This window comes from Lynx rufus, unplaced genomic scaffold (genome assembly GCF_022079265.1).
Source record: "Lynx rufus isolate CCGP_SWC_20201006 ecotype Redwood Valley unplaced genomic scaffold, mLynRuf1.p SCAF_15, whole genome shotgun sequence".
NCBI lineage: Eukaryota > Metazoa > Chordata > Mammalia > Carnivora > Felidae > Lynx > Lynx rufus.
The window spans coordinates 4,373,126-4,398,985 of NW_025814829.1; the positions used below are offsets into that span (position 1 = coordinate 4,373,126).

At 40.6% G+C, this 25,860-nt stretch overlaps 2 protein-coding genes and 1 pseudogene across 4 annotated transcripts; all 3 read right to left on the bottom strand.

The window, feature by feature from the left end:
- Positions 1-1,462: 1,462 nt before the first annotated feature.
- On the bottom strand, positions 1,463-25,791 carry BROX (BRO1 domain and CAAX motif containing). 3 transcript variants are annotated; one of them, XM_047076535.1, is made up of 13 exons: positions 25,515-25,791; positions 22,879-22,995; positions 18,828-18,934; positions 18,379-18,475; positions 15,991-16,086; positions 14,825-14,897; positions 13,101-13,206; positions 11,084-11,173; positions 9,020-9,105; positions 6,542-6,623; positions 6,083-6,233; positions 4,834-4,993; positions 1,463-3,585 (listed from the first exon to the last, which is right to left on the bottom strand). In XM_047076535.1, exons 2-13 carry the CDS (start codon positions 22,977-22,979, stop codon positions 3,499-3,501), a joined length of 1,236 nt encoding a protein of 411 aa, XP_046932491.1. In that variant the 5' UTR covers positions 22,980-22,995; positions 25,515-25,791; the 3' UTR covers positions 1,463-3,498. The 3 variants fall into 3 exon arrangements, with proteins under 3 accessions (XP_046932491.1, XP_046932493.1, XP_046932494.1); XM_047076537.1 differs by lacking the exon at positions 25,515-25,791 and adding an exon at positions 25,034-25,103; XM_047076538.1 differs by lacking the exon at positions 25,515-25,791 and adding an exon at positions 24,853-24,933.
- On the bottom strand, positions 11,470-13,071 carry LOC124509930 (ubiquitin-conjugating enzyme E2 N-like). The gene has a single exon (XM_047076541.1). The coding sequence runs from the start codon at positions 12,530-12,532 to the stop codon at positions 12,074-12,076; it is 459 nt and encodes a 152-aa protein (XP_046932497.1). The 5' UTR covers positions 12,533-13,071; the 3' UTR covers positions 11,470-12,073.
- On the bottom strand, positions 17,149-17,249 carry LOC124510553 (uncharacterized; annotated as a pseudogene).
- Positions 25,792-25,860: the final 69 nt, after the last annotated feature.

Genomic DNA, 25,860 nt, shown 5'->3' on the forward strand with positions numbered 1-25,860 from the left:
ACCTGGGTGGCTCAGTTGGTTAAGCGCCGCACTCTTGATTTCAGCTCAGGTCATAATCTCAGAGTCAGATTGAGCCCCGTGTTTGGCTCTGCTCCGCCCTGAGCCTGAGTGTGGAGCCTGCTTGGGATTCTCTCTCTTCCTCCCTCTCTGCCCCTTCCCTGCTTGCGCTCTCTCGCTCTAAATAAATAAACATTAAGAAGAAAAAAAGAGGAACATCACTGGCGTGCCCCTGCCATCAGGGCATTTCTCAACTTTTTCTACATCATGGCAGGTGATGGTGGGAATTCTCTGAAATTCCCAGGTGACCAGCCTGGGAGCTCCGGCCACCTTAGGCCCTGCCCAGCTGGCCCTAGAAGCCTGAGACCAGTAGCTTGAGGCAAACTACTATGAAGCTCTAGGGAATAAAACTCAAGCCACTGGTGAACATTTTCTCCGGGGCGGGTGGCGGGGGGCACTCTGATCGACACTATGAACTTACACCCACCTCAAGCACAGCAAAGGCAATGGATACACTGAACGGCATTGAAGCAGTATCGCTGGCCTTATATTGTATAAGTGGGTTTTCGTTCTAGAATTCAGAGTAGGCTCCCCTTGTTTTAGTCCCTTTAGTTTGCTACTAAACTGTTTTTTAAAATAAAAATGTAAATGCTGAGCAAATTTCTCAAGTATCACAAGTCCGTCAACCCAAAATCACGGTAACCCACGTGACATTGCAAGTTTATTTTTACGGACGTTAAAAGAGGTGGGAAATGTGTGATTTTGTAAAGCACACCCTGGAAAATGAGGCGCCATTTCTGAATGGGGTTGTATTTCTCAGTACATTTATACAGTACTGGAAACCCACCTCAACTTGCCAAAGGACAGCTTTCTACAGAGCACACAGCACAGCCACAACGGGCTCTCCAGCCGAGTCTCCCACAGTCCACAGAACTGCATGGTGCTGGACTGTGCTGACGAAGGGAGACACAGGCCAACTCCGATCCTACTTTGCCATTCAGTGGCGCTAAGTACCAAGAAACAGAAATAAAAGCCAAATAGATTGAGGAGCGTTGAATATTTAATGAACTCATGTAGCATACAACAATACAAATGTGTGTCATTTTATTTTATTTTATTTTTTTTTTATTTTTTTTTTTTTCAACGTTTATTTATTTTTGGGACAGAGAGAGACAGAGCATGAACGGGGGAGGGGCAAAGAGAGAGGGAGACACAGAATCGGAAGCAGGCTCCAGGCTCTGGGCCATCATCAGCCCAGAGCCCGACGCGGGGCTCGAACTCACGGACCGCGAGATCGTGACCTGGCTGAAGTCGGACGCTTAACCGACTGCGCCACCCAGGCGCCCCAAATGTGTGTCATTTTAAAACTTTACTGTGAAGAATTAGGGTTTTTGCATTGTACTAATGGTAACTGGTTGAATAAGTGTAAAAATGTTTATCGAAAAACAAAATCCCAATGAAATTGTAAGTAAAATTACTTTTATTTTCATAAATAAAAAGATAATGCATTATACAAACAACACTTTTGTTGGCGGTCATTATCCAGTTTAAACGAAGGACGAAAATATACGCAACACTTAACACAAAGTTACACCCTCTACAACCTTCATGCAGCTGCTTGACGTGTGTCACCTTCCCAAATTTCCAACGCCACTTCAAAGAAGATATATAATGGGGTATTTTAGTCACAAAGCGTCACTTTTGCTCAGTCAACACAGTATTTCTTACTTGCTCATGTCGAAGTTGCCAATTATTGATTTAAAGTAATACCAGTATTTCCTGCATTTTACAAAAGCACTGGACATATGACATGTTTTCATTCCATATATGGTAGTATAACCCCCAAGTGTCAACGTGAAAATTTAGCAACTAGGTTAACGAGTACTAGTACCCAAGATAAATAGGTCCTACGAGGCTGAGAAGAACAAGCCGGCACAAGTTTAAAGTTTTGTCCATAAATGGCAAACAGCAAACAGACGAGTGATTTTGTAGTGTCACGTAATATACAGTGAAATTTCATTAAAGTATGTTTCTGTAGACAGCAAAGTAAAGTTAAAAGTCCAGTTATTACTCCACTTATTCTAGAAACTGCAGTTTCAAATATTAAATGGTATAGTTATTAGCATTTCCGTATATTAAAAAAAACTCTCACTGATTCTTTGTAGTTTTCAAGAGTGAAAACTACGACTTAAGTAATTCTTTGCACACAATACTGATTCAGGTAGGAATAATCTCTTTATTCTTCACCATGAAATGTTTACTCCTATTTCAACACCTTATGCAGATTTCACTTATCAGCCACAGGGCTACCACGTGGAGTCAATGGTTTACCTACGTAAGTGTTGAGCAGAGTGCCGGGCACATAGTAAGCTCTCAATATACACTATTTCTAGTAAGTGAACCAATCTGTCATTTGTAATAGGAAAATTAGCTAACGCCCCAGAAGAATAATCAAAAAAGATAGTACTACAGACGTGTGACTTTTGTTAAAGCAGCATGCATCCACTATTTCCCAAGTCTGTGTACACGCTAAACTGTTTCAAATATTACAAGCTGATTTTAAGCTCATACTATATGTTTGCTCTTGTTTTGCTATGGCCTTTGGCCTAAAGCAATACGATTCTGACAGGATGTGTAAATTAGAAGACCATATAGAAATAACGCACACTGAAATCAGTAACGAAGGCATCTTACCATAACTTCTGTGACCAAAAAGTAGAGTTAGCAGTGTAATTCAGGACAACCTATCTCGCTTAGGGTTGATGTTTTTTCTTTACATCGTGAAATACCTGACTTCTGCAAAAACGTTTCATTGTGTTCTCTCACATGGGAACATGAAGAGCTGTCACAAAGTTCTGTCCTCGAAGTAAAAAACCCATTAGAAAAAGTACTTGTAAAAATCACTGTAGGTTTATTGAAGCTGAAATAAAGTGCAGGGCTACCAGAACAGAAGTTCTTAAATGGTCTCAAAATACCTATAAACACTGATTTTTTGGAACAAATTATAGCTTCTTACAAATGTAAGGGATTTGAAGAGAACACAAGTCTGTGTGACAATATAATGGTAAGAGGAAGAAAACTGTTAAAAACCAACTCCTGTCATTCCTCTGGTATCAGGTAAGAGGAAGGAAAATAAAACTTTTTGTGTGTGAAGATAGAAAGACATACCTGACGCCACGTGATTCTGGCCTATATTAACCTGAAACTTACTACAACCCAGACTTTGAAGAAAAAAAAACCCAACCCCCAAATACGCCCTTCAGGGGCACAGTAAAATCTTTTACATGTTGTCCTGATTAAAAAGGGTTTGGAAACAAAGCATGAAACATCTCTACTATATTAAAAATCAAGAACAAATAAACTGAAGGCAGATTCCCTCCGAATGTACTAAATCATTCTACGGGCTTCAGAGAAAACCTTTTAAGAAATATGAACTGAAGTCCCAGGGTTTATCTTATCTACTAATAGAGAAATTCAAAGTGCACATTTTATCAGTGTATTTTAGGAGATGGAACATCCCGTGTCCTTCTGAGGTCTGGTATCTGGTTCTCTGACAGGCTTCACTGCTTCTTCTGCTTTGGGTTTGGTCTAGGGAGAAAAAGAAATACAGTTTTAAGTACATAATAAACTAAGATTTGGAAAACAAACACTAGGCCTTTTCCACCTTAGACTTTTTATTTTTATTTATCTTTACTTTTAATTTTTTTTATGTTTATTTTATTTTTGAGAGAGAGAGACAGAGACAGAGCGTGAGCGGGGGAGGGGGAGACACAGAATCCAAGGCAGGCTCCAGGCTCTGAGCCAGCAGTACAGAGTCCGACACGGGGCTCGAACTCACGAACCGTGAGATCCTGACCCGAGCCATAGTCGGACGCTTGACTGACTGAGCCACCCAGGCACCCCCACCTTAGGCTTTTTAAAGATGTTGTATTAAATTACCCAACGCTGAAATTAACAAAGCTTTTCCAAATGCTACATATCAATTCAATTTAAGAAGTAATCAGAAAGCAACGCTTCAGTGAAGATGAAAACCTAGGCAGGCAAACATCAAGCTAATGGTGCTTGCACTCTTTCTGAGGACGGAGAAACTGAGTGATGAGTCTATGCATGTGGAACTCGTAAGTTTGAAAATATCTCAGGACAGTAACAGGCTACTTCGTATCGCATTATTTTAAAGGTTGACCAGGATAAAAAGACAGTCATTTTAAGTACTAATGGTTTCAGAATGGGTAGGAAATTATATAAAAACCCAATGTCAAGGAAGGAGCTATGGCTGCAAATTAATTCCCATTCCCTATTTTTCACAGACCCCTCCTCTTCGGGCAGTCAGACCATAAATTTCCCACTTAATCTCATCTTTGATTTAGTACACCAACATGTACTTAGATAAATGAATAAAAGCAGTCTTATTTTACCCCTGGATGATTTCATGGAACGTTGAAATAAGGTCAAATCTTCAAATACCCTGCAGCAGCTAAATCAAAAACAGAATATTGCTATAGCAATATAAACATGGATAAGCCATCCATCCTTAGACGACTTCTCCCACATGTTCCTAAAGGAGGCTCTGATAAATTGTAAAAAGGCAAGATAATGTGTTGAAAACAGCCTCAATTATGTAAGAAATCAGAAGATAATTAAGGCCTAGAGATCGAATCTCTGACACAATTCAACAACACACATCACACCAACACTGCAGTTAGCTAACAACATTTAGACAAAGATACATATGTGTATATATCTAGATCTACTTAAGTAGAGAAAAATAACAAAATGCTAACTCTGAATTCTCTTTTTAAACCTCTGTGAACAAACGGAAAAAAGCCAGTCTCGTACACTGTCATCCTTGGGTCTTTTGGTGAGATCAAACGAGGCCAGCGTTTCCGGTGTCCATTGTGCACTTGTCGGAGGGAATTCAAAAGGTACAGGCTCTACGAGACCGTAATTTGCTTTGAGTTCCAGCTGTGGGGCTTCTGTTGGAATTTTTTGAAAGTAACTGCAAAAAGCAATTTAAACAGCAATTCATTCATTCATTAACTACTTGAGCGGCTATTGTGTTCAAGGCCCTGTGCGAGAAAGAGACCATTTAATGATAGGACAGAAAAGATTCTCCTGCCTCATGCGGCGTGCGTGAGTAGATGAGACAGTCAGGAAACCTGTCCACTACAATGCAACGTAACAGAAGCTCTGACGGACATCGCATGCCGTGAGAACATGCTGTCGGGGGAAGAGGGAGGTTCAGGAATGCTTTCCAAAACGGGTAAGGCAAGTTATACTAGGCATATTTGACGAAGTAAAAGGGCTCAGTATGACCAGGTGCGGCATGTTAAGGGGCAGACTGTAAAGAGAAAAAGCAGGGACAAGACAGATTCTACCCATCTACATAGGTGGTCATCTGCAGTTTGAACAATGCTGACCTCACAATGGAAAACTGCTTGACAGGACTAGGCAGGATGGACAGAAAACCCATTTCCCTGCTTTACAGGTGGCTGTGAGCAGGGCGGGATGCCCACGTGAGAGCAGCAGAGAAGCTCCATATAACTCCCAGGGAAGAAACACCAGGGAAACCAAGAAGAGAAAACTGAGACACTGTAAGTGAGCTCTTTGTTAATAACCTACGTTAAAATTGTAACATCTGCTTTTATATGTATCAGAAGCAGGATGAAGCGAGGTCCAACAGGAGGGAACTTTACCACCAATTTAAAGAGAAAATTCGAGTTGAGTGCAATGTGACACAAAGTGGGGCAGAGACGGACTGGGAGCCTGTGACAACAGTATTGCTATTTAAATTTTTTTTTTTTCAACTTTTTTTTAATTTATTTTTGGGACAGACAGACAGAGCATGAACGGGGGAGGGGCAGAGAGAGAGGGAGACACAGAATCGGAAACAGGCTCCAGGCTCCGAGCCATCAGCCCAGAGCCCGACGCGGGGCTCGAACTCACAGACCGTGAGATCGTGACCTGGCTGAAGTCGGACGCTTAACCGACTGCGCCACCCAGGCGCCCCCAGTATTGCTATTTAAACGCTGTGACTGTAGATACACACGCTAGCATTCATACTGCCAAAACACCGAGCTGTACTCACATGAACCCATTCTCTCTCTGACACTTCTCTAGGGTGTTTGTCACAAGATTTCCGAGCTTCCGAAAGAACAAGTGTCCTGAGGGTCTGACCGTTGGCCCAGGTCCCTTCGTTTCTCCGTATTCTTTGCACAGTACTTCTGCCTTTGCATAAACTGCAGGTGAAAGGGATATAAAATCATCTGCTTATTGTTTATACTAAGGAAGCTTTAAGTCAGAGATGATGGCAACTTTTCTGCTCCTTACCTAGTGTGACAGTGATACCCGTAATAGAGTAAGGGAAAGGGGCTGTTTTCTACAGGTTTTCTGGTTTTGGAAACGTTGTTTCTCTCTCTCCAGTTCCTCACTTGAGTTCCCATCCTCTTTCATGAACTCAGCCAAAATCTCTTTTAACTGCCTATTTCTTTCATGATAAAACTTTTGTGTTTAAGAAGGGCGTTAATATTCTGGCAGCAATACTTACATTTTTCTGCTTCTTGGAGAGACCGGATTGCTTCGCCACATTTATCACTAGCCAACAAAGTCTGACCATGATAACAGTAAGCCTGATAAAGAAAGAAATTCTTATTCATTCTCTCCCCAAACGATGCTTTCTGCTATCATTGTTTTATAAATGCATCAGATGAAGCGGGCCTTCATCCACTGTTTGAATATCAATGCCATCCCTTACATTTCTTTACTTGAATAAGCTTCCCCCAATCTCTGCTAGTATAAAAAAAGTGGGATTATGTCACGCTTTGAACCAAACTAACCTTCTAACCATGGGGTGAGAGGAAAAAGGATTTTCTTTTAACATATGTATATTTTTATTTTGGAGAGAGAACGTGAGCAGGGGAGAGGAGCAGAGGGATAGAAAGAGAATTCCAATCCCAAGCAGGCTCCGTGCTCAGCGTGGAGCCCAACGCGGGGCTCGATTCCAGGATCCTGGGCTGGGATCCTGACCTGAGCCAAAATCAAGAGCTGGATGCTTAACCAAGTGAGCCACCCAGACGCCCCACAAAATTTAGTGTTTGTGCCTTTTTTTTTTTTTTAAGATTTATTTATTTTTGAGTGAGAGCGCAAGCAGGGAAGGGACAGAGAAAGAGGGGGACAGGAGACCTGAAGTGGGCTCTTCCATGACAGCAGCGAGCCCAAGGCGCGGCTAGAACTCACGAACCACGAGGTCATGACCTGAGCCAACATCAGACTCTCAACCAACTGAGCCACCTGGGAGCCCCAAAAGTACTTTTCTTTTTTTTTCAAAAAAAAATTTTTTTTTTTCAACGTTTATTTATTTTTGGGACAGAGAGAGACAGAGCATGAACGGGGGAGGGGCAGAGAGAGAGGGAGACACAGAATCGGAAACAGGCTCCAGGCTCTGAGCCGTCAGCCCAGAGACTGACGCGGGGCTCGAACTCACAGACCAGACCGTGAGATCGTGACCTGGCTGAAGTCGGACGCTTAACCGACTGCGCCACCCAGGCGCCCCCAAAAGTACTTTTCAATAATGAAATTGGTTTTTAAGATTTGGGCACTGCAGATAAAGGAGGGAAATTACTGTGCTAATGCAGAGGGACAGGGAGGGAGGATTCTAAGGTTAATAATAACTAAACAGGTTTCAAGAGAAAGATTATTAGCCTGAAAAAGAACATGCTCACTCTAAATGTCTGTATCAAACCCAAGCCTTGCACATGGTCCAACACTGTATGCCTGAAAACAGATCCCAAGGTAGAAGAAATAAAAGTATCTACCCGGGTCTGAAAAAGGCGTTTGATTATCTCTCACATGATATTCTAAGCAACAAACAAGTGAGTTTGTTTGGTGGGTGGAAGACACTGATAAGTAACTTCTAAAAGAGTGCTTATTAAGGTTTCTTCACAGACTGAGGGGGTATGCCTTAAGATCAGGATCAGGGGGTGCCTGGGTGGCTTGGTCGGTTAAGCGTCGGACTTCGGCTCAGGTCATGATCTCACGGTCCGTGAGTTCAAACCCCGTGTCGGGCTCTGTGCTGACAGCTCAGAGCCTGGAGTCTGTTTCAGATTCTGTGTCTCCCTCTCTCTCTGCCCCGCCCCTGTTCATGCTCTGTCTCTCTCTGTCTCAAAAATAAATAAACGTTAAAAAAAAAAAAAAATTAAAAAAAAAAAAAAAAAGATCAGGATCAGTAAGTATCTTCTTCAACGTACAAGATGAAAGGAGAGAATTCTCATTAAGTATACAGAGGTTCCAGCTTAAAAGTGGGTTTGAGGGGCACCTGGGTGCTTCAGTTGGTTAAGCATCCAATTCTTGGTCTCAGCTCAGGGCATGACCTCATGGTTTGGCTTGGTGCTGACATATGGAGCCTGCTTGGGACTCTCTCTCTCCCTCTCTCTCTGCCCCTCCCCTGCTTATCTTCTCCCTCTCTCTCAACATGAAAAAGTAAACTTTATAAATATAGACATAAATATATATATTTATATATTAATTTTATATTTACATAAATACATAAGTAAAATAAATAAACTTTAAAAAGAAGTGGGTTTTAGGGGGCCTGCCTTAGTTGGTTAAGCATTCAACTTTGGTTCAGGTCATGATCTTGCAGTTTGTGAGTTCGAGCCCCGTGTTAGGCTCTGCTGACAGCTCGGAGCCTGGAGCCTGCTTCCGATTCTGTCTCCCTCTCTCTCTGCCCCACCCCTGCTCACACTCTCTCTCTCTCAAAAATAAATAAAAATTAAAGAAATAATAATAAAAAATAATAAAAAGTGGGTTTGAATCAAATAGTAATTCCATCACTATAACCCAGTGCTACAATTCTCCGTCGTCTCTTTCCACCCACCTCAGCTCACAAGAGTTGCACTGGCTGTCGGTAAACATTTGACAGCTTTCCATTATTTATGCAATGCTAATTTACAAAATGACAGACCTAGCAAGCACGGGGCTAGAAAGACAGTAAATTTACACTGGTTTTCAGGTTATCAGTACTTACATAAGCCGTGTAGAAACACATTTTCAAGTGAAGATATTTTCTCCATTTAGCAGAGTATGCAGGCTCCAAACTGGATAAAGCATGATCTAAAGTTACATTTTAAAAAGCAAAATATAATTTCACCCCGATTCACTAGAAGATTTTTAGTTCATGTGTTCATGATCATTTAGTTCAGATGCTAAAAGCAGAATGCCATTCAAGTCTAAAACTCAAGCATTTACATATTTTCTAAAAAAAACTTTGCTTTAAAGTGATTTTCCCATAACTATACTTTAACTACGTAAATAAGACTGTTTGAATACCATGTCACCTCCTTTGATAGGTAATGCAACTTAGGCTTAACATAATGATAAAAATAGAACTTTAAGAAAAATATAAATTACACTGTTACACTTTTTCCTTTCGTTATATAATATAGCAAACTGCATAGTGTGGTAACCCCAGTCAGCAGCAGACACCCTCCTTCCTGGTCCATCACCCCAGGCTGAACCTTCCCCTAACACGCACATTCCCATCCTGCCAACTTCTCTCTCATCCATTTCTCCTCTGCTCCCTACTTCTCTGTTTTGTCAAAGCTTCTGTCCCTTCCTCCACAGACTACGATCCCTTCTTCCTTAACACTAAGTGGAGTCAGCCTTCACCTCACAAGCCCATTTCTCATCCTGCAATTATAGGGATCTTTTTTTTTTAATTTTTTTTTTTTAACGTTTTTATTTATTTTTCAGACAGAGAGAGACAGAGCATGAACAGGGGAGGAGCAGAGAGAGAGGGAGACACAGAATCTGAAACGGGCTCCAGGCTCTGAGCTGTCAGCACAGAGCCCGACGCAGGGCTCGAACTCACGGACTGTGAGATCATGGCCTGAGCCGAAGTCGGACGCTTAACCGACCAAGCCACCCAGGCGCCCCTCTTTTTTTCTTTTTTTTTTTAAACATTTTGTTTATTTTTGAAAGAGTACAAGTGGGGGAGGGGCAGAGACAGGGGGACAGAGAATCCAATATGGGCTCTGTGCTGAGAGCAGTGAGCCTGATGTGGGGCTTGAACTCAGGAACTGTGAGATCATGACCTGAGCCGAAGTTGGAGGCTCAACCAACTGTGTCACCCAGGTGCCCCCTATAGAGCTTTTCTAAATTCAGATCCAATCAAAACAGATTTGCTTTATACCTTTTCACAGGTCCATGATCTACCAAATAAAAGCCAAACTTCTAAGGCTACAAACCAATTCATGATCTCACGTGCAAACTTTCCTAACCTTTTCTCCTATCACTCATCCTGTGCCTCAGCTAAGAGCATCTGTTTAAAGGTCCCAGAATGTGCCAAATTCTTTCTTATCTCTGTACATACTATAGAATGTTCTACTTTTCCCATATGCTAAAGCTTCCTAGCAAACTCAAAACTTCTATTTATATTTCGAAATAAGGCCCAAACACCACCTTCTCATAGAAAGCCTCCTCTAGCATGCCTGGATCCTTGAGGTTTTCATTTCACTGCTGTAGCCACATCTTATCTTATGCTATTATAATGTGGCTACAGGTTTGTTTCCTTCCCTAGATGTGACTCTGTCTGTACACTGATCTTTGTATAGCTAGCAACTAGAGTAGTAACCATCCCATAAACAAAAATAAATGCATGTTTCCTGAATAAGTGAATGAAAAGAATAACAGGCTACTGAGAAGACCTGAGTTCTAGTCCTAACTTCCCAGCCTGCTAACAGTTAAATTATAGGTTAGTTATATTAATTCTCTGGAGTTTGGTTTCATGACAACCATAAGGTTATTATAAAGACCCAAAAAACTTAAAAACTAAAACACCTGTGTAATTATTACATATAACTGGTTAAGAACTATAACGCTGGCCTCTCCATTAACAGTTATGCAGCATATTACCTGTGAACAGCTCTCATTCTTTTAACCAAGATTAATAAAATAATGTAGACATTATTCCAGGTTTGCAAATGAAGAAATAACCTAGAGAATCTTTTTGTTTTGCTTATTCCCTATTAAACCATGAGCTTAATCTGAACATCTAAAGACTAAAAATACAGCAAGAGAATTATAAACTCACCCGCTTTTTGATAGAAGTTGGCCGTCTCATATGCCAGTGCAGCAATTAGGCCGGGCGCGTGTTTCAGTTCAATTGCTCGAGCGATTGTTACTGTCACCAAAGCACAGCAAAGTGAATGCATAATTAAGTTCACTTGCATTCATACTAAGTTAACTGTAATAGCAAAAGCCATCCCAACAATCTATTTGGCATTTTAACACAATTTGTCAAGAATTTTAACATGAAAAGTAAGTTACAGAAAGTGCAAACAGAAACAGAAAACACTAATAAGCTTGCTGGTTCTGACACTCTTTTTTTTTTTTTTAGAATAACAAAAAATATTTTACTAAAACATAAGATTTACAGAAGTTTCCAGACAAGCCATACAAAATGGTCACAAGCTTTTCTTGAAGGAAGGATTCTACTCTTGACAGCAAAGTCACAATGTTATTAGTGAGGGCTGTGATGTCTGTTTAATGTTCCCATTTTGGTTCAAACAATCAAGCTTGTCCATCTACAGCGTCTAAATAAAGTTAGACTTGGCTAGAGAGCATATTCTAAAGAACTGGTTAGCTGCTTTTACCCAATGCAATTAGATCACCATAAAAAGGGGGAAAGGAGCCCATAAAATTAAAACTACCTCTCACCCCCTCAAAAAAAATAATAAAGAGAAAACACCCACACCCCTGCAGCTAACCCTGACAACTACCTTCATTCACAGTGCTTTATACTTTAACCATCATTGGGGAAATGAATAAAAAGCAGAGAGGGGCCACTGCTTTTAAGCGTTTCACAACAATCCAGATGGTACTTCTAGCCTCTGCTCCTGCTTTACAACAGTGAATCAGGACAAGACATAGATTTGCTAATGTGCATTTAATCACCAAAGGACTGAAGATGTCTGGGCTTTTATTCTGTAATGTTTCTAAGACTGTGTCCATTAAATGCAAACAAAAAAGGAAGAAGTCTTGGCAGAACAGAAGTGATGCACACTTGATGATCAGATCGATTTTAAATATTATTCATGGCACACAGCCTAGTCCATGCTCTAGCTGTTTCTATGGCTTGGGCTTCGTTGGTCTTCCACTGCTCCGCTACATCATTTGCTAACGGATCATCTGGATTGGGAGCACTTAACAATGCCTGGATCGATAGCAGAACTGTGCGGATCTGCAGTGCTGGGGACCACTTATCTTTCAAAATATCTAAACATATTCTTCCCAACTTGTCTACGTTAGGATGATAAATTTTGGTCGTGAAACGTACTTTAGGGGCTGCCATCGGGTATTCTTCTGGAAGGAATAGTTCAAGTTTAAAAGTCCCTCCCTCAAAGGGGGAATCCTGGGGGCCAGCAATGACCACATGAAAATAACGGGCGTTGCTCTCATCTGGTTCTGCTTTAATGCCAGGAACTGGTTCCGCCAGCAAACGCTGGGTTTCCTTGATAATCCTGCGGGGCAGCCCGGCCATCTTGTCAGATCCCGAGTTCGGCCTCTGGTCTCGACTCTGGCTCCGCTCGCCTCACGCCTGACACTATTTCTTTAAATCACTAGCTAATTACTAGATCACAAAAAACTACTACTACAAAGTAGCATGTCAGAGGAAAACGAATCCCTCCAGGGCACTGGAATTTGAAAGAAAAACAAAAAGCCTACAAAGTTTCTTCGTTGCCTTTACAGGAGTCTTCATTTATTTCCTGCCACTGAAAGGTGAAGAGAGGCAAGGCAAACAGTGGAAGAGAAAAAGAAATGAGCAAGGGAGATCGGGAAAAGAGGAGCTACATGATTCATCTGTTGCTGTCAGAAATGGCATGAAATTAAAATCCTTCTTAAAAGATCCATTAAACTGCAAGGCCTTTTCCTACAAACCATGCATGAAGGCAAATGCTGACAGTGAAATTATTCCTCACTAGAAATTTCTCAAGATGTGAAACTCAAATTCAGCTAATTCTGATTAAAAAAAAAAGAATTAGATGCCAGTAGAGATTTCTTCAAAAAAAAAAAAAAAAAAAAGCAAAATCTTACAATATTTAGGATACCTTCTTGAGCTTCTGCCTGACACTGGACAACATAAGCTTCCAGGAGCCGTGCCTCTAAATCCCTCCCCTTCTCTACAGGTGTAATGAGCTTTGGGATATGACTTTCCTGAGAGAGAAAGAGAAACAAAAATAAAGAAGTCAAATTTTATTTTAACCCAATTGTTACAGATAAACAAAATGGAAGTTATTAGACATTCAATTTGGGGATTTATCAGAAACTCAGGGGGTATCTGGCTGGCTCAGTCAGTAGAGCATGCAATCCCTGATCTCGGGGTTATGAGTTCAAGCCCCACAGTTAAAATAAAAGTCTTGAAGGGGGAAGAAAAAAAAGAAAAATTCCGGACAGCAAAATTGTGTAAATAGGAGCGATATTAAGCTTATAGAGAATAAAAGTTCCTGTATACTAAAACTTAAAGCTTCTCATAAACTTCTGCCAACTTTGGGCCAAAATACATAGCTTAGATATGCAGGTCGTATTTTCATCTTAGAAAATGTTTAACTGAAACAGTAACCAAAGTTCTCTTTTGCATGATGGCTAGAATTATTCACTCATTAATAACAGCAGAGTGTAAAGAAGTCTATAATTTAATAGATAACTCAGGATCACAGGTTTTTAATTACTGTAAAAACATCTTTTTTTTAATGTTTATTTATTTTGAGAAAGAGAGCATGAGCTGGGGAGGGGGGAGGGAGACGAAGGAAGAGGGAGGGAGGGAAGGGGGCAGAGAGAGAGAGAGAGAGAATGAATCCCAAGCAAGCTCTGCACTGTGCAGACGCAATGCTCAATCTCACGACCAAGAGAGAAATCAACATCTGGGTCCTTAACCAACTGAGCCACCCAGGCGCCCCCTGCATCCTATTTTATCATGAGAGAGCCCATCATTGGCCTCTGGAAGGCGTTCAGTAAATATCGGTTTAATTAGAATGAAGTGGGGGTAATCCTGATTACTAAATACATTAGTCTTTTCTCTAATTTCCATCACAGCTCCAAGGCAATTTAATATAATGAGTGCAGGCTGACTGCCCTTCAACATTTTCACTGAGATACAGAGAGTACACTCAGAAGTTCAGTTTTGCAGGACCATGACTATCCCGGCAACTGCTGCACCCAGATGGTAAGAACCATCAATGTGTGTACTTTGTTTTCTCCTGTCTTTTCCAAAGAGACAGGTGATTACAGCTTGAGTTTTCCAATCGTCAAAGTCACTGGTAGGGTGTGTGACTAGCTCAGTCAAAAGAACAGGTGACTCTAGCAAGAGAGAGCACAAGCGAGGGAGACAGAGAGAAAGAAAGCGGCTCATGCAGGCTCCATGCCCAACGCAAAGCTCGACGCAGGGCTCAATCCCAGTACACGGTGATCACAGCCTGAACCAAAATCAAGAGTCAGACACTCCACCAACTGAACCACCCAGATGCCCTGAGCATGTGACTCTTGACCTTGCGGTCCTGAGTTCAAGCCCCACGTTGGGTACTGAGATTACTTAAACAAAAACTTAAAAAATAAAAATAAAAAACAAAATTAACTGATGACTCTCTGAAATGAAGACATGTGAGATTCTGTAACTGGCTGCACTCATCAACAAAGTACTTAATGTAAGAAAAACAGGACATACAGTAGATTCTTTTTACATAGTGAAATAATTCTTTCCTCCAGCCCCCAAAGGAAGAAAATTTAATCAAGAATTAAAGCATGAGGAATACATTTTACTGTCATATTACTTTACCTTTAAATGTTTAAAAATCCCCGCTGCAATTTTTAGGCTTCGATGGACTTCTTTTGCTTCATCTTCTGTTATGCTTAAAGACAGTGATTACGTCAGTTAGAGGATGAATCCTGTTTCTCGTATTAAAACCAACTAGTGAATTATCATAAAACCAAATTAGTCATTTGTTTCTCACCACTAGTCTTCCTTTTAAAAAATCTGATTTGACAATTAAAAAAGGAACAAATGCACATGAAGAATATCCAGAGAAGATACTACAAATTAAAAAAAAGAAAGACTCTATCTATAGGTCTAGTTTTTCCTTCCAGATAATGTTCTGTGCATTAAACAAATTCAAAATATTCTACACTTGGTGCATGCACACACTTAAAAAAACGCACACACACAATATTCACTATTCTGCTCATTTTAATCATATAAATTACTTTAGACATAATTTTACAACAGCACGTACAATTCAACTTTATTTTTTAAGATTTTATTTTTAATGTCTACACCCAACATGGGATTCTAATGCACAGCCCTGAGATCAAGAGTCACGTGCTCTACTGACTAAGCCAACCACGTGCCCTGACAATTCAACTTTATTTTGAAATAGCTGCATATTATACACATGTTCACATGTACCACAGCTCATAGTTGCCAGTTTCATATTGCTGACATCCACTTCTACTATTATCAAAACTGCATCTTATTTCATGTCACAATTCTTTAATCCTTCAAAACATTTTTCACATACTTATCTTTGTATTTCTTTTTCTAGGAGCTGCCTGTTCATGTCCTTCACTTATTTTCAATTGATTTGTTGATCCTTTCCTTTCCTCTTTATTTTCCATTACAAAAACAATTTGTCACATGCATTACGATTTTTTTGACCATCTGTCATTTGTTTTTAACTTTATTTATGGTACTTTTATGCAGTCCAATATTCAATTCTTTCCTTTTCTTGGTATAGGGTTTCATTTAGATAAGACCTCTGACAAGATTAATTTTTCTTTCCAACACTGGGCTCCATAATTCTGACACTTAAAACACTAACATTATGAGGCAACCTCGCACTTAACAGAAGTGGTACTTTTTATCAGTAGCTTAGACTTTTTAATAACGAAACTCCATATACTTGAAAAAATAACACATATGCATATAACCCTCCCCTTTAGACTTACTTTTCTTTTCCAGCCAGTCTTGAAGCATATTTGGTATACCATAAAGCTACATTAAATCCCATGGAAATTAATTCAAAAACAGCATCCTGCTGGGCACTAGAATTATAAACATGTTCATTAACTTCTGTCAATTACTGACACATCTCTATATGAAGCCTACTGTACATTGAACTCAAAATTATAAAAACTATATGCTAATTGGAAAAATGAAGAAAACAGTCCTTATGATTAATGACTAAAAACAATAGCCCACTATGTACTTCATGATAGTAAACATGTGAATAGTAGGTTCTCAAAGGTTATTGTACACAGAGTAGTTTTAAAAATATAAATTTGGGGGACTTAACTCCAGAGAATCAGAAAGTCTGAGAGGGGCCCAGAATCTACACTTTCAGTAAGTAACCAGTTGACTCTGGAGTGCGTGGTTCTCATACCACATTTTTAAAAAAATGGAATTCAGAGGAGACACTGCTTCAGGCTAGAATGATTCAAGAAGGTTTCATGGTATAGACAGTCTCTGAATTGTGCCTTGAAAGATGGTGGGAAGGGAAGCAGAAGGACATCCCAGGTGAGGGAATGATGCCATTAAAGGCACAAGAAGGATCAACATTTTTCTGAGAGCAGTGACCCACCTAGCATGATGGAGCACATGGTTTGTAAAAAGAAATCGAGGAGCAGGTCAAAAAGCCAAACAGAAGTGAAACTGGTAAAGACACTGAATGCCAAGCCTATCAGTACATGCACCACAAAGAAAAAGGTCTAAAAACAAGCATATTCCTTCAGATTCTATTACTAAATATGACACAAAGAAGATGACAAGGGCTTACTAAAGCAAATAAGGTAATGCCAATTTTTTAAATCACTATTGTTCTGAAAAGACCCTGGAAATTCTTCATCTGTCTCAAATGATGAAAACAGAAGTAATACCCTTATTTTATACACATAATACTAACACACAGAAAAATGAGCCAAAAAGAAACTAGAATTGTGATTCCACTTTGTTATTTTCTATTTAACTGTTGCCACCATCATTAAAGGAATAGAGAAAGGGAAGTTTTTTAGATTAAAAAAAAGGGGGGGGTGTTATAAAACATTAGTCATTCAAAAATAACTTGTGATACCCTGTTTAACGTAACATACAAAATACTGACACTTTTTTTTTTAATGGAATGTTTCACAGATTCGTGTGTCATCCCTGAGCAAGGGCCATGCTGATCTCTGTACTGTTCCAATTTCAGTATATGTGCTGAAGTGAGCACTAAACAAAATTTATAATTTTTCTTTTTTTTAAAGTAAGCTCTAGGCCCAACGTGGGGCTTGAATTCATGACCCCAAGATCAAGAGTTGCACGCTTTACCAAATGAGCCAGCCAGCTCCCCCGCTCCATGAACAAACTCTTAAAACCGTTTTACCCCACTGAAAAAAAATTTAATGCGTAGTTTAAAACCTTATTCTTTTCAGCATTCAGGACATTCAAATGAATTACATCTGGTGATCTAGTAGGCATATCTAATTTATTAGTTTACCTTTAAATAATAAGAGAGGTGCACCTGGGTGGCTCAGTTGCTTAAGCATCCAACTCTTGATTTTGGCTCAGGTCATGATCTGATGTGAAGAAGCAGGCATTCACACAGTACAAGACCTGATATAGCGCCTGAGTCCACACTCCTGCCACTGCCATGGCTGCCCTGGGCCTCTCAGCAATCTCCATTTCCTTCCCTTCTGACTTTATACAGTTTTCTACAGCAAACTGAGATCAAGATAATATGGCCACTTAACACAATGGTGCTTAAAAAAAAAAAAAGTTCAATAAAAATTTAGCACCATTATGATCTGGTTCCTGTTGTAACTAGATCTGTTCTGATTAGTTTCAAGAGTGTGATGAGAAAGTTTTGAGAGGAAATTTTTTAAAAGAGAAGAAACGGTGAAGAAAAATTAGGAAAAAAATAAAACTATGACTCAAAAGGGTATGGAGCTGGGGTAGAACCCGGGACAAATAGAAAGAGATTGACCAAAGGTATCTGAAGTACCCAACAGAAAAGAAAACTAGATAAAAATCAAAATTCTGCTCTGCTTAAAGGTAGGCAAAAGATTTGGATTCCAAATTCCCAAACCATTCTTTGCATGTTATTAATACAGCTAAGACTGTTGAATTCTGGGTAATATTTGTATGGATTATCTCATAGATTTGATCCAGGAGAAATAATTTAGATTTTTACTTAATTGAGTATATTAAGAGTTCAGGTCAAACGTTTTTAACCAGCTTCCCGATAGGAGAAAATGCTGATCAGATCTATGTTCTATTTCTTCAGATACAGAGGCAATGGGTTAACCACTGGCCAAATAGTTACAAAAATGGCTTCCATTTAGTACTGTCCGCACACCTACCTTGGAACCTGTCCTTGTAATGTATCAGTCCACTTGAAATTTTGAATATATCGTAACTTGCTTTCTTGGGTAGATTCATCCAAGGAATTTATGAAACCTATAAAAAGGTACAGCCTTTTAGTTTTAGAAGGAATATCAGGTATTCTGTTTAGAAACTTTTTCAGATAATGACTTTTCCAGATACCTGTAGAAAAGACCTTGCCACCCCTCCCTTTTTGTATCTCACATCTCCTTCTAAGGTAACATAATATGAAATATGTACACATTTACTTTTCAAAACATTAGAAAGACCAATACTGCCCTTACATTCTCAGGTTTCTGAAACTCAAATATACCAAAGAATACAGACTAGAAGACTAGAATATTCAGATTTGTAAAGTCTAAGAATTAAATGTGAACTGCCGCATAGCTGTTTTTCAAAAACTTTGAAGTTCCTATAAATAACTAACCTTGTAAAAGTGAAAAATAGGAATCTGCTGCGTTCTTCATCATTTCTGGATTACAGCTCAAATCAGTGAAGAGTTCAAGCAGTCGTGCTCTGGACGATCTCAAGTCACTTATGAGAGACAGAAAGAGTAAATTAAGTCATGAATTATGATGAATCTATGTTAAAGTGGATTAAAAGTTTCAATGGTAAAAGCTTTAAAATACCACACACACCCCCCCCCACCCCCCCCCCCCACACACACACCCTCCTCTAAGGTATGACTAAGAGTACACAGGAATGAATTTAATTAGCACTAACACTAGGGGTAAGTGAAATTTCTGGTAACAACTGTTTTAAAAGTTGTACTAAAATAAACTCAGTCCAATCTAAGGGGCAAGTCATGTATACAATTATGTAATAAAAATATACATTTTATATTTTAAAAAACATCAAAAGGGGCGCCTGGGTGGCTCAGTCCGTTGAGCGTCCGACTTCGGCTCAGGTCATGATCTCGCGGTCTGTGAGTTCGAGCCCCACGTCGGGCTCTGTGCTGACGGCTCAGAGCCTGGAGCCTGCTTCGGATTCTGTGTCTCCCTCTCTCTCTGACCCTCCCCTGCTCATGCTCTGTCTCTCTCTCTCTGTCAAAAATAAATAAAACATTAAAAAACATCAAAAAACACCGCCTGGGTGGCTCAGTTGGTTAAGCATCCGACTTCAGCTCAGGTCACGATCTTGTGGTTCTTGAGTTCAAGCCCCCTATCAGGCTCTGTGATGACAGCTCGGAGCCTGGAGCCTGCTTCAGATTATATCTCCCTCTCTCTCTGCCCCTTCCTGCTCTCGCTCTGTCTGTCTCTCTCAAAAATAAACGTTAAAAAAAAAATTTAAAAACATCAAATAAACACAAGCATTTAAGATGGGAGAAAGGAATCAAGAATTAGTAAATTAAATAGACCAGTTCACAATGCAAGTTTTTTGAAAAATAGGAATTTAACAATGTTTACGCAATTCTAGTATCTCCTTACGTTTCAAAACTAGACATGATCTCAATATACTTTATTCAGTAGGAAACCCTGTTTTTATTTCTTTTAAAGGACAATTTCTTTAAAAGTTTATTTATTTGGGGCGCCTGGGTGGCGCAGTCGGTTAAGCGTCCGACTTCAGCCAGGTCACGATCTCGCGGTCCGGGAGTTCGAGCCCCGCGTCAGGCTCTGGGCTGATGGCTCAGAGCCTGGAGCCTGTTTCCGATTCTGTGTCTCCCTCTCTCTCTGCCCCTCCCCCGTTCATGCTCTGTCTCTCTCTGTCCCAAAAATAAATAAACGTTGAAAAAAAAAAATTAAAAAAAAAAAAAAAAGTTTATTTATTTAACTTTGGGCAGGGGGAGTGGGGGGAGCAGAGAGAGGGAGAAAGAGAATCCTAAGCAAGCTTCACACTCAGCATGGCGTCCAATGCAGGGCTTGATCTCACAACTGCTAGATCATGCATGACCTGAGCTGGTATCAGAAGCCACTCAGGCGCCCCAAGTAGGAAACTCTACTTTTGAATTGCATTCTAGGGGCACCTGGGTGGTTCAGTAGGTTAAGCGCCCAACTCTTGGTTTCGGCTCAGGTCATGATCTCACAGTTCATGGGTTCAAGCTCCATGCCATTTCCTTCTTGAAATCTCTTCTCCCTATATTCTACTAACACAAAATATTCCAGGATTTCCTCTTATCTCTAGAAGTGCCTTCTACTTTTTTTTTTTTACATGTCCCCCCGCCCTCCCCCTTTTTTTTAAAGTGCTTATTTATTTTGAAAGAGACAGAGATAGCCCAAGTGGGGAAGGGGCAGAGAAAGCGGGAGAGAGAATCCCAGGCAGATTCTGCACAGCCAGCGCAGAGCCCAACACGGGGCTCAAACCCACAAAACCCTGAACTGAAACCAAGAGTAGGAAGCTTAACCGACTGAGCCACCCATGCGCCCCTGACATGTCCCCTTTCTATTCCCACCTTCAACAATGTTTAGTCTTTGGCTTTTTGCTTTTCTCTCTGAGGTCTTAACTTTGTATCCAATTGGAGATCTACATCCACCAGATGCAGCTTGGTCAGGTTCCAGTTCCACATCTGATTTCAGAAGGTAACTTGCTTAGTGAGGGTTCAGAAATCGTATTAAAGGGACAATGACTGAAGACATTTGTATATACATGACTAAGACTACACTTAAATTGTAAGCACTGAGAGACTAGGGACTGTATATCCAGAACTTAAAAGGTGCCTAGGATAAAGCACGTACTCAAGGTTCTTTGTTGAGTGAAAGAATACTAACATTTAAAATATTTTAAGATTTACAAGAGGTATGATGTAGCAGTGGTGTTTAGAGGACAGTGCAGACTTGATCTTAAATGGTCTAGATGGAATGTTTACTCTTTGGTATCAGCTCCATGAAGGCTTATACCAAGAAAGCATATACCAACAACTATATACAACTAACGAGAGATGGGATGGTCTACCTTACTAATGTGTCATTGTTGAGTTATTTAACTAGAAGCTAGGCAGGAGTAATTCCCAGACTAGGGGGGAAAAAGAATTCTTAAGGCCTAGACTCAAATAGTTTGCTAGCTATTTCCAAGCAGGCACTCAATCATCATTTGCAACCCAGCTGAGTAAAGTTACGTTCACTTTAAAATTATAGAATTTCAGAAAAATGTACCTTATAAACATCTAATTTAGGCTGTTCATTTTACAGATGAATAATTAGACCCAAAGAAGTTAAGAGACTCATGCTACAGGTAAAACAGGTAAGCTGGGACCAGCCTCTGGGAGTCTAGGATCAGGGGTTGGCAAACTACAGCCTCTAACTTGTGTTTGCAAAAATCAACAAAGAATATGCAACAGGGGAGCCTGGCTGGCTCAGTTGGTAGAGTATGCGATTCTTGATCTCGGGGTCATGAGTTTGAGCCCCACGTTGGGTAGAGAGGTTACTTAAGAAAAAAAATAAAAAACAAAAAGATTTTAAAAAGAATATGCAACAGCAGCTATATATGACCCCACAAAACCTAAAATGTTTACTATTTAGCTCTTGACAGAAAAAGTTTGATGACCTCTGATCTAGATTAATAAGCCAGTTTTCCCACCTTGTGCTCCAATTACTTTCCAGAAAAAGCAGCAACACTCTCAACTTTCCATTACTGGTGCCATCAAGGTCTTGATCGTCTAGGTTCTGTGTTTCATACAGACAGAATCCTTTTCAACTTCCCAGAGCAAATCAGATACCTGGCCAGTTTACTCCTCCTTTGACGTATCTTTTGCATCTCTTTCTTTTGTTCCAAACTGCTCTACTCACTTTCCCTAGAATAAAAGTGTTCCTGACAGAAATGCTTTTCTCTTGTCCCTTCTCACAATCTAAATCAATTATCAGCAAACCTTTTCTATAATGTTTTGTGGGTCATAAAGTCTCTGCTGATATTACCACTCTGCTGTTGTAGAGGAAAGCAGCCAGATGCAGCCAGAATAATATGTAAATAAATGGGGTGAGGGGACGTGGCTCCGTTCCAATAAAACTTTATTTATAAAACAGGCAGTGGGACAAACCTGCAGGACAGTTTGCCAACCCATGAACTGGCATCTGATTTATTAAAACCCCAACTCAAGCCCTTTCTCCTATATGAACACCCTAAAGCCCATTCTAGGTCATCAGGATCTCTCCCTGATCAGAACTCCATGAATCTACTATCTGGCTAATTAACCAGATAGCTAATTAACCAGTAGCTAATTAATCTACTACTGGCTAATTAACATCTACATACAACTTTGTGGAGTCTCTTGTACTTCTGTAACATGTAGCTTAACTCCTTCATTGTGATTGGTTTAGCCTCTCTGGGACTCACTGATCTAAAATTACGGACCGCAGCTTAGATGACTGCCAAAGTTTAAATAATCTGTGATTTAAATCTTCACACATCGTTTGTAAGTTTAGAAGTCGTCTAAAGACAGGGACAATGTATTACATATTTCTGTATTGCCCATTCAATACAGAACCTAAAAAAGTACCTTGTATCCAAAAGTGGCTCTATCAGTAGTTATTGAGATTAAAACTAACCTGCATATTTTTGAAGCAGGAGGGCCAGCAGCTACACCATAGTAGTTAAAAGTGACAGGAGCTGTGGCTTTTAATGGGTTCCTATGAAACCAATGTGTCATTTTCTCCAGATGTTTCCTATAAACAAAAAAGGAAGTGTATAAAAATTAAACATAAAACATTTAATAACGTAAACAGTATAAAAATAATTAAAGGCTTACTAAAAACATACGTATATATTTTTAAAGTATATGTATATATGAAGCATATGCATATATAAATAAAATGCTTTATTGACATGAGTGAATCTTGTTGTAATGTCTATTTATTGTACTCTGTATTTTAGAGAGAGAGACTGCATGCAAGTGGGGGGAGTGGGAGAGAATCTTAAGCAGGCTTCAGGCTTAGCAGGGAGCCCAATGCGGGGCTCGATCCCACGACCCTGGGATCCTGAGCCAAAATCGAGAGTGGGACACTCAATCAACTGAGCCACCCAGGTGCTCCCTATTTATTGTAGTCTATGTTTAGATCAGGCCTGTAAAAACTTAGCACTTGGAAATTTGTCCACAGTTAACAGCTAATGTTAAATATACTGGAGCAGTAATGTTTAAATTTTAATGTGCTTTATAAAAGTCACCTTAGCATGGGGAGAAGGTGGGTCTTGTTAAAATGCTGATTCTAATTCAACAGTCTAGGGTAGGACCTGAGATGCCAATGCTACTGGTCCCCAGACCACCCTTTTGAATAGCAAAGTACTGGGATGTGGTTGGAGAGCTACAAGTAAGGAGGTCACAGGACGAGACCGTAATTTACAAAACAGGTATAAATAATGACCTTTATTTTTATTTAGACTGCTAAGGTTACTTAAAGTAAATAGGTTTTAAATGAACTATTTCCAACACAGTACTGCTTATGCCAATTAATTAGTTATAGCACATGTCTCTATGATAAATACACTTTCCATGAAATAGCTAATAAGCATCTGTATTTTCATTAAAAAAAAAAACCCCACAATACTTGATCAATAACTTCCATTCTATAAAACCCAAAATATTTGAAAAACTACCTAAGTAAAATGCCAACTTAAAAAAATGAGGTTCCAGGGCACCTGGGTGGCTCAGCCGGTTAAGCATCTGACATCAGCTTAGGGAATAAACTCGTTGTTCATGGGTTGGAGCCCTGCATCGGGCTCTTTGCTGATGGCTCAGAGCCTGGAGCCTACTTCAGATTCTGTGTCTCCCTCTCACTCTCTGCACCTCCCCCGCTCATGCTCTGTCTTGTTCTCTCTCAAAAATAAAATAAAACATTAAAAAAAAATTAAGTTCCACTCCTTTTTGGTAAAAAAAAAAACAAAAACAAAAAAACAAAAAAACAAGAACAAACAAACAAAAAACAGCACATCAGTGGCCTAAAAGTCCTTGGGTAGATAATGCAAATACAGAAGGCCTAACTGAACACTTAAATGTGGCGATTAGATTACCGGAACCAACAGACAAGAAATTCTGATAAGGTGTAATTAACTGAAAGACACTATACAATGTTGTTGGTTGACTTTTCTTACTAGGGAAAAATTTCCGTGGGCTGAACAGTATATGAAATACCTCCTTGAGCACCTCCCTTAAAATATTTGCCTATTCACGACAAAACCAGATATTCAATGCATTGTATGCTCAATGAAAAACTGAGCAAGTTCCCTTGCTCAAAACATTTAACGAGCTCCTTTAAAAATGTATATAAAACCCTCTAAACAATAGCCCCGTATACCAACTTTACAAGTAAATGAATACAGCATGTATGTGCATGTAAATCAAGCTTTCTAGAGGCAAAGGCACACAATACACTCGATTTTGTTACAACAATTTGTCTAATACTCTTTTCAGGCGGCCTTCCACTGCCTGGATGAAAATGTCTGCAGTTCTGTGTATCTTTACTTCAGGAACGAAGAGCGTTAAGTACTGTATTCTCGGCCCGGCCCCATCTTGCCCCTTTGGAGACCTGCCATTCCTGTTTTCAGGAACTCGGAGGGTGGATAGCACAGCGACACGCCCACCCGCAGGTGCAAGGGTACTCTCAGAGCCACCAGCACAACGGCCGGTTAGACGCTGCCACCTCCATCGTCTTGGGTCACTGAAAGGGGACCCCCACTCGCGAGGCCCGGGCCCCCAGAGGAACCTACCTGAACACCGCCCCCGAGCTCGGAGCGCCCACTTCCTGTTTACCACCCAGCCTCTTCCTCCCCAGCCCGTCCCGTAGAGGCTAGCGGCGACCTTGCGCAGGCGCCAACCCTCGGAGTCCCTCATCGGAACAGGCATTTTTGTGGAAAGCCGATGCTCTCCACCCGGGACAGGCGGGCGGACCACAGCGGAACAAGCGCCCGTTTAGTGTGTAAGGTCCTCGGTTGCCAGTGGAGACGCGGGCAAAGGGATTCGGCGATACTGTCGAATACGAATACGATTGATTCGTAGAGCCAACATTCATTTTCTCCCTTTCGGTTGTTTCAAGGCAGTAGAAGACTTTTTTAGATCCCTATCCGGGAGTCTATAGAGATTGCAAAACGCGTATAAAGGGCGGGGAGGTGACCCTATCGCTTGGGACTCCAGGTTAACGCCAGGGGTAGGGGTATTTCTGGGAAACGCCCATTCTCATGACAAACTTACTGGATTTGTCGGGAGTCTGTGCAGCAATCCTCCTGATGGAAGAATGGCAATGTCCGAGTCCGAAAACGAGACAGAGGGAGGCGGGGAGCTGAGGCTGCCGAACCAGGCCTGCGCAGAGCCGGAGTCACGTGGCCCGGGCCACCATGACAGCTACCGAGGCGGCAGTGCTCGCCGCTTAGGGGCGGAGGCGCCGCGTGTCGCCGCCCCCTCAGAGCTCTCCGTTCCTCAGCCCCGTCCTAGCTTCTCTTCCCCACTCTTTCCTCATGAGCTGCAGTTCTCTTCTCCCGAGAGGAAGAGAGGAGGCGGCCGGGCCTCGAAACCCGAGGAAGAAGGCCGCAATAGCGAT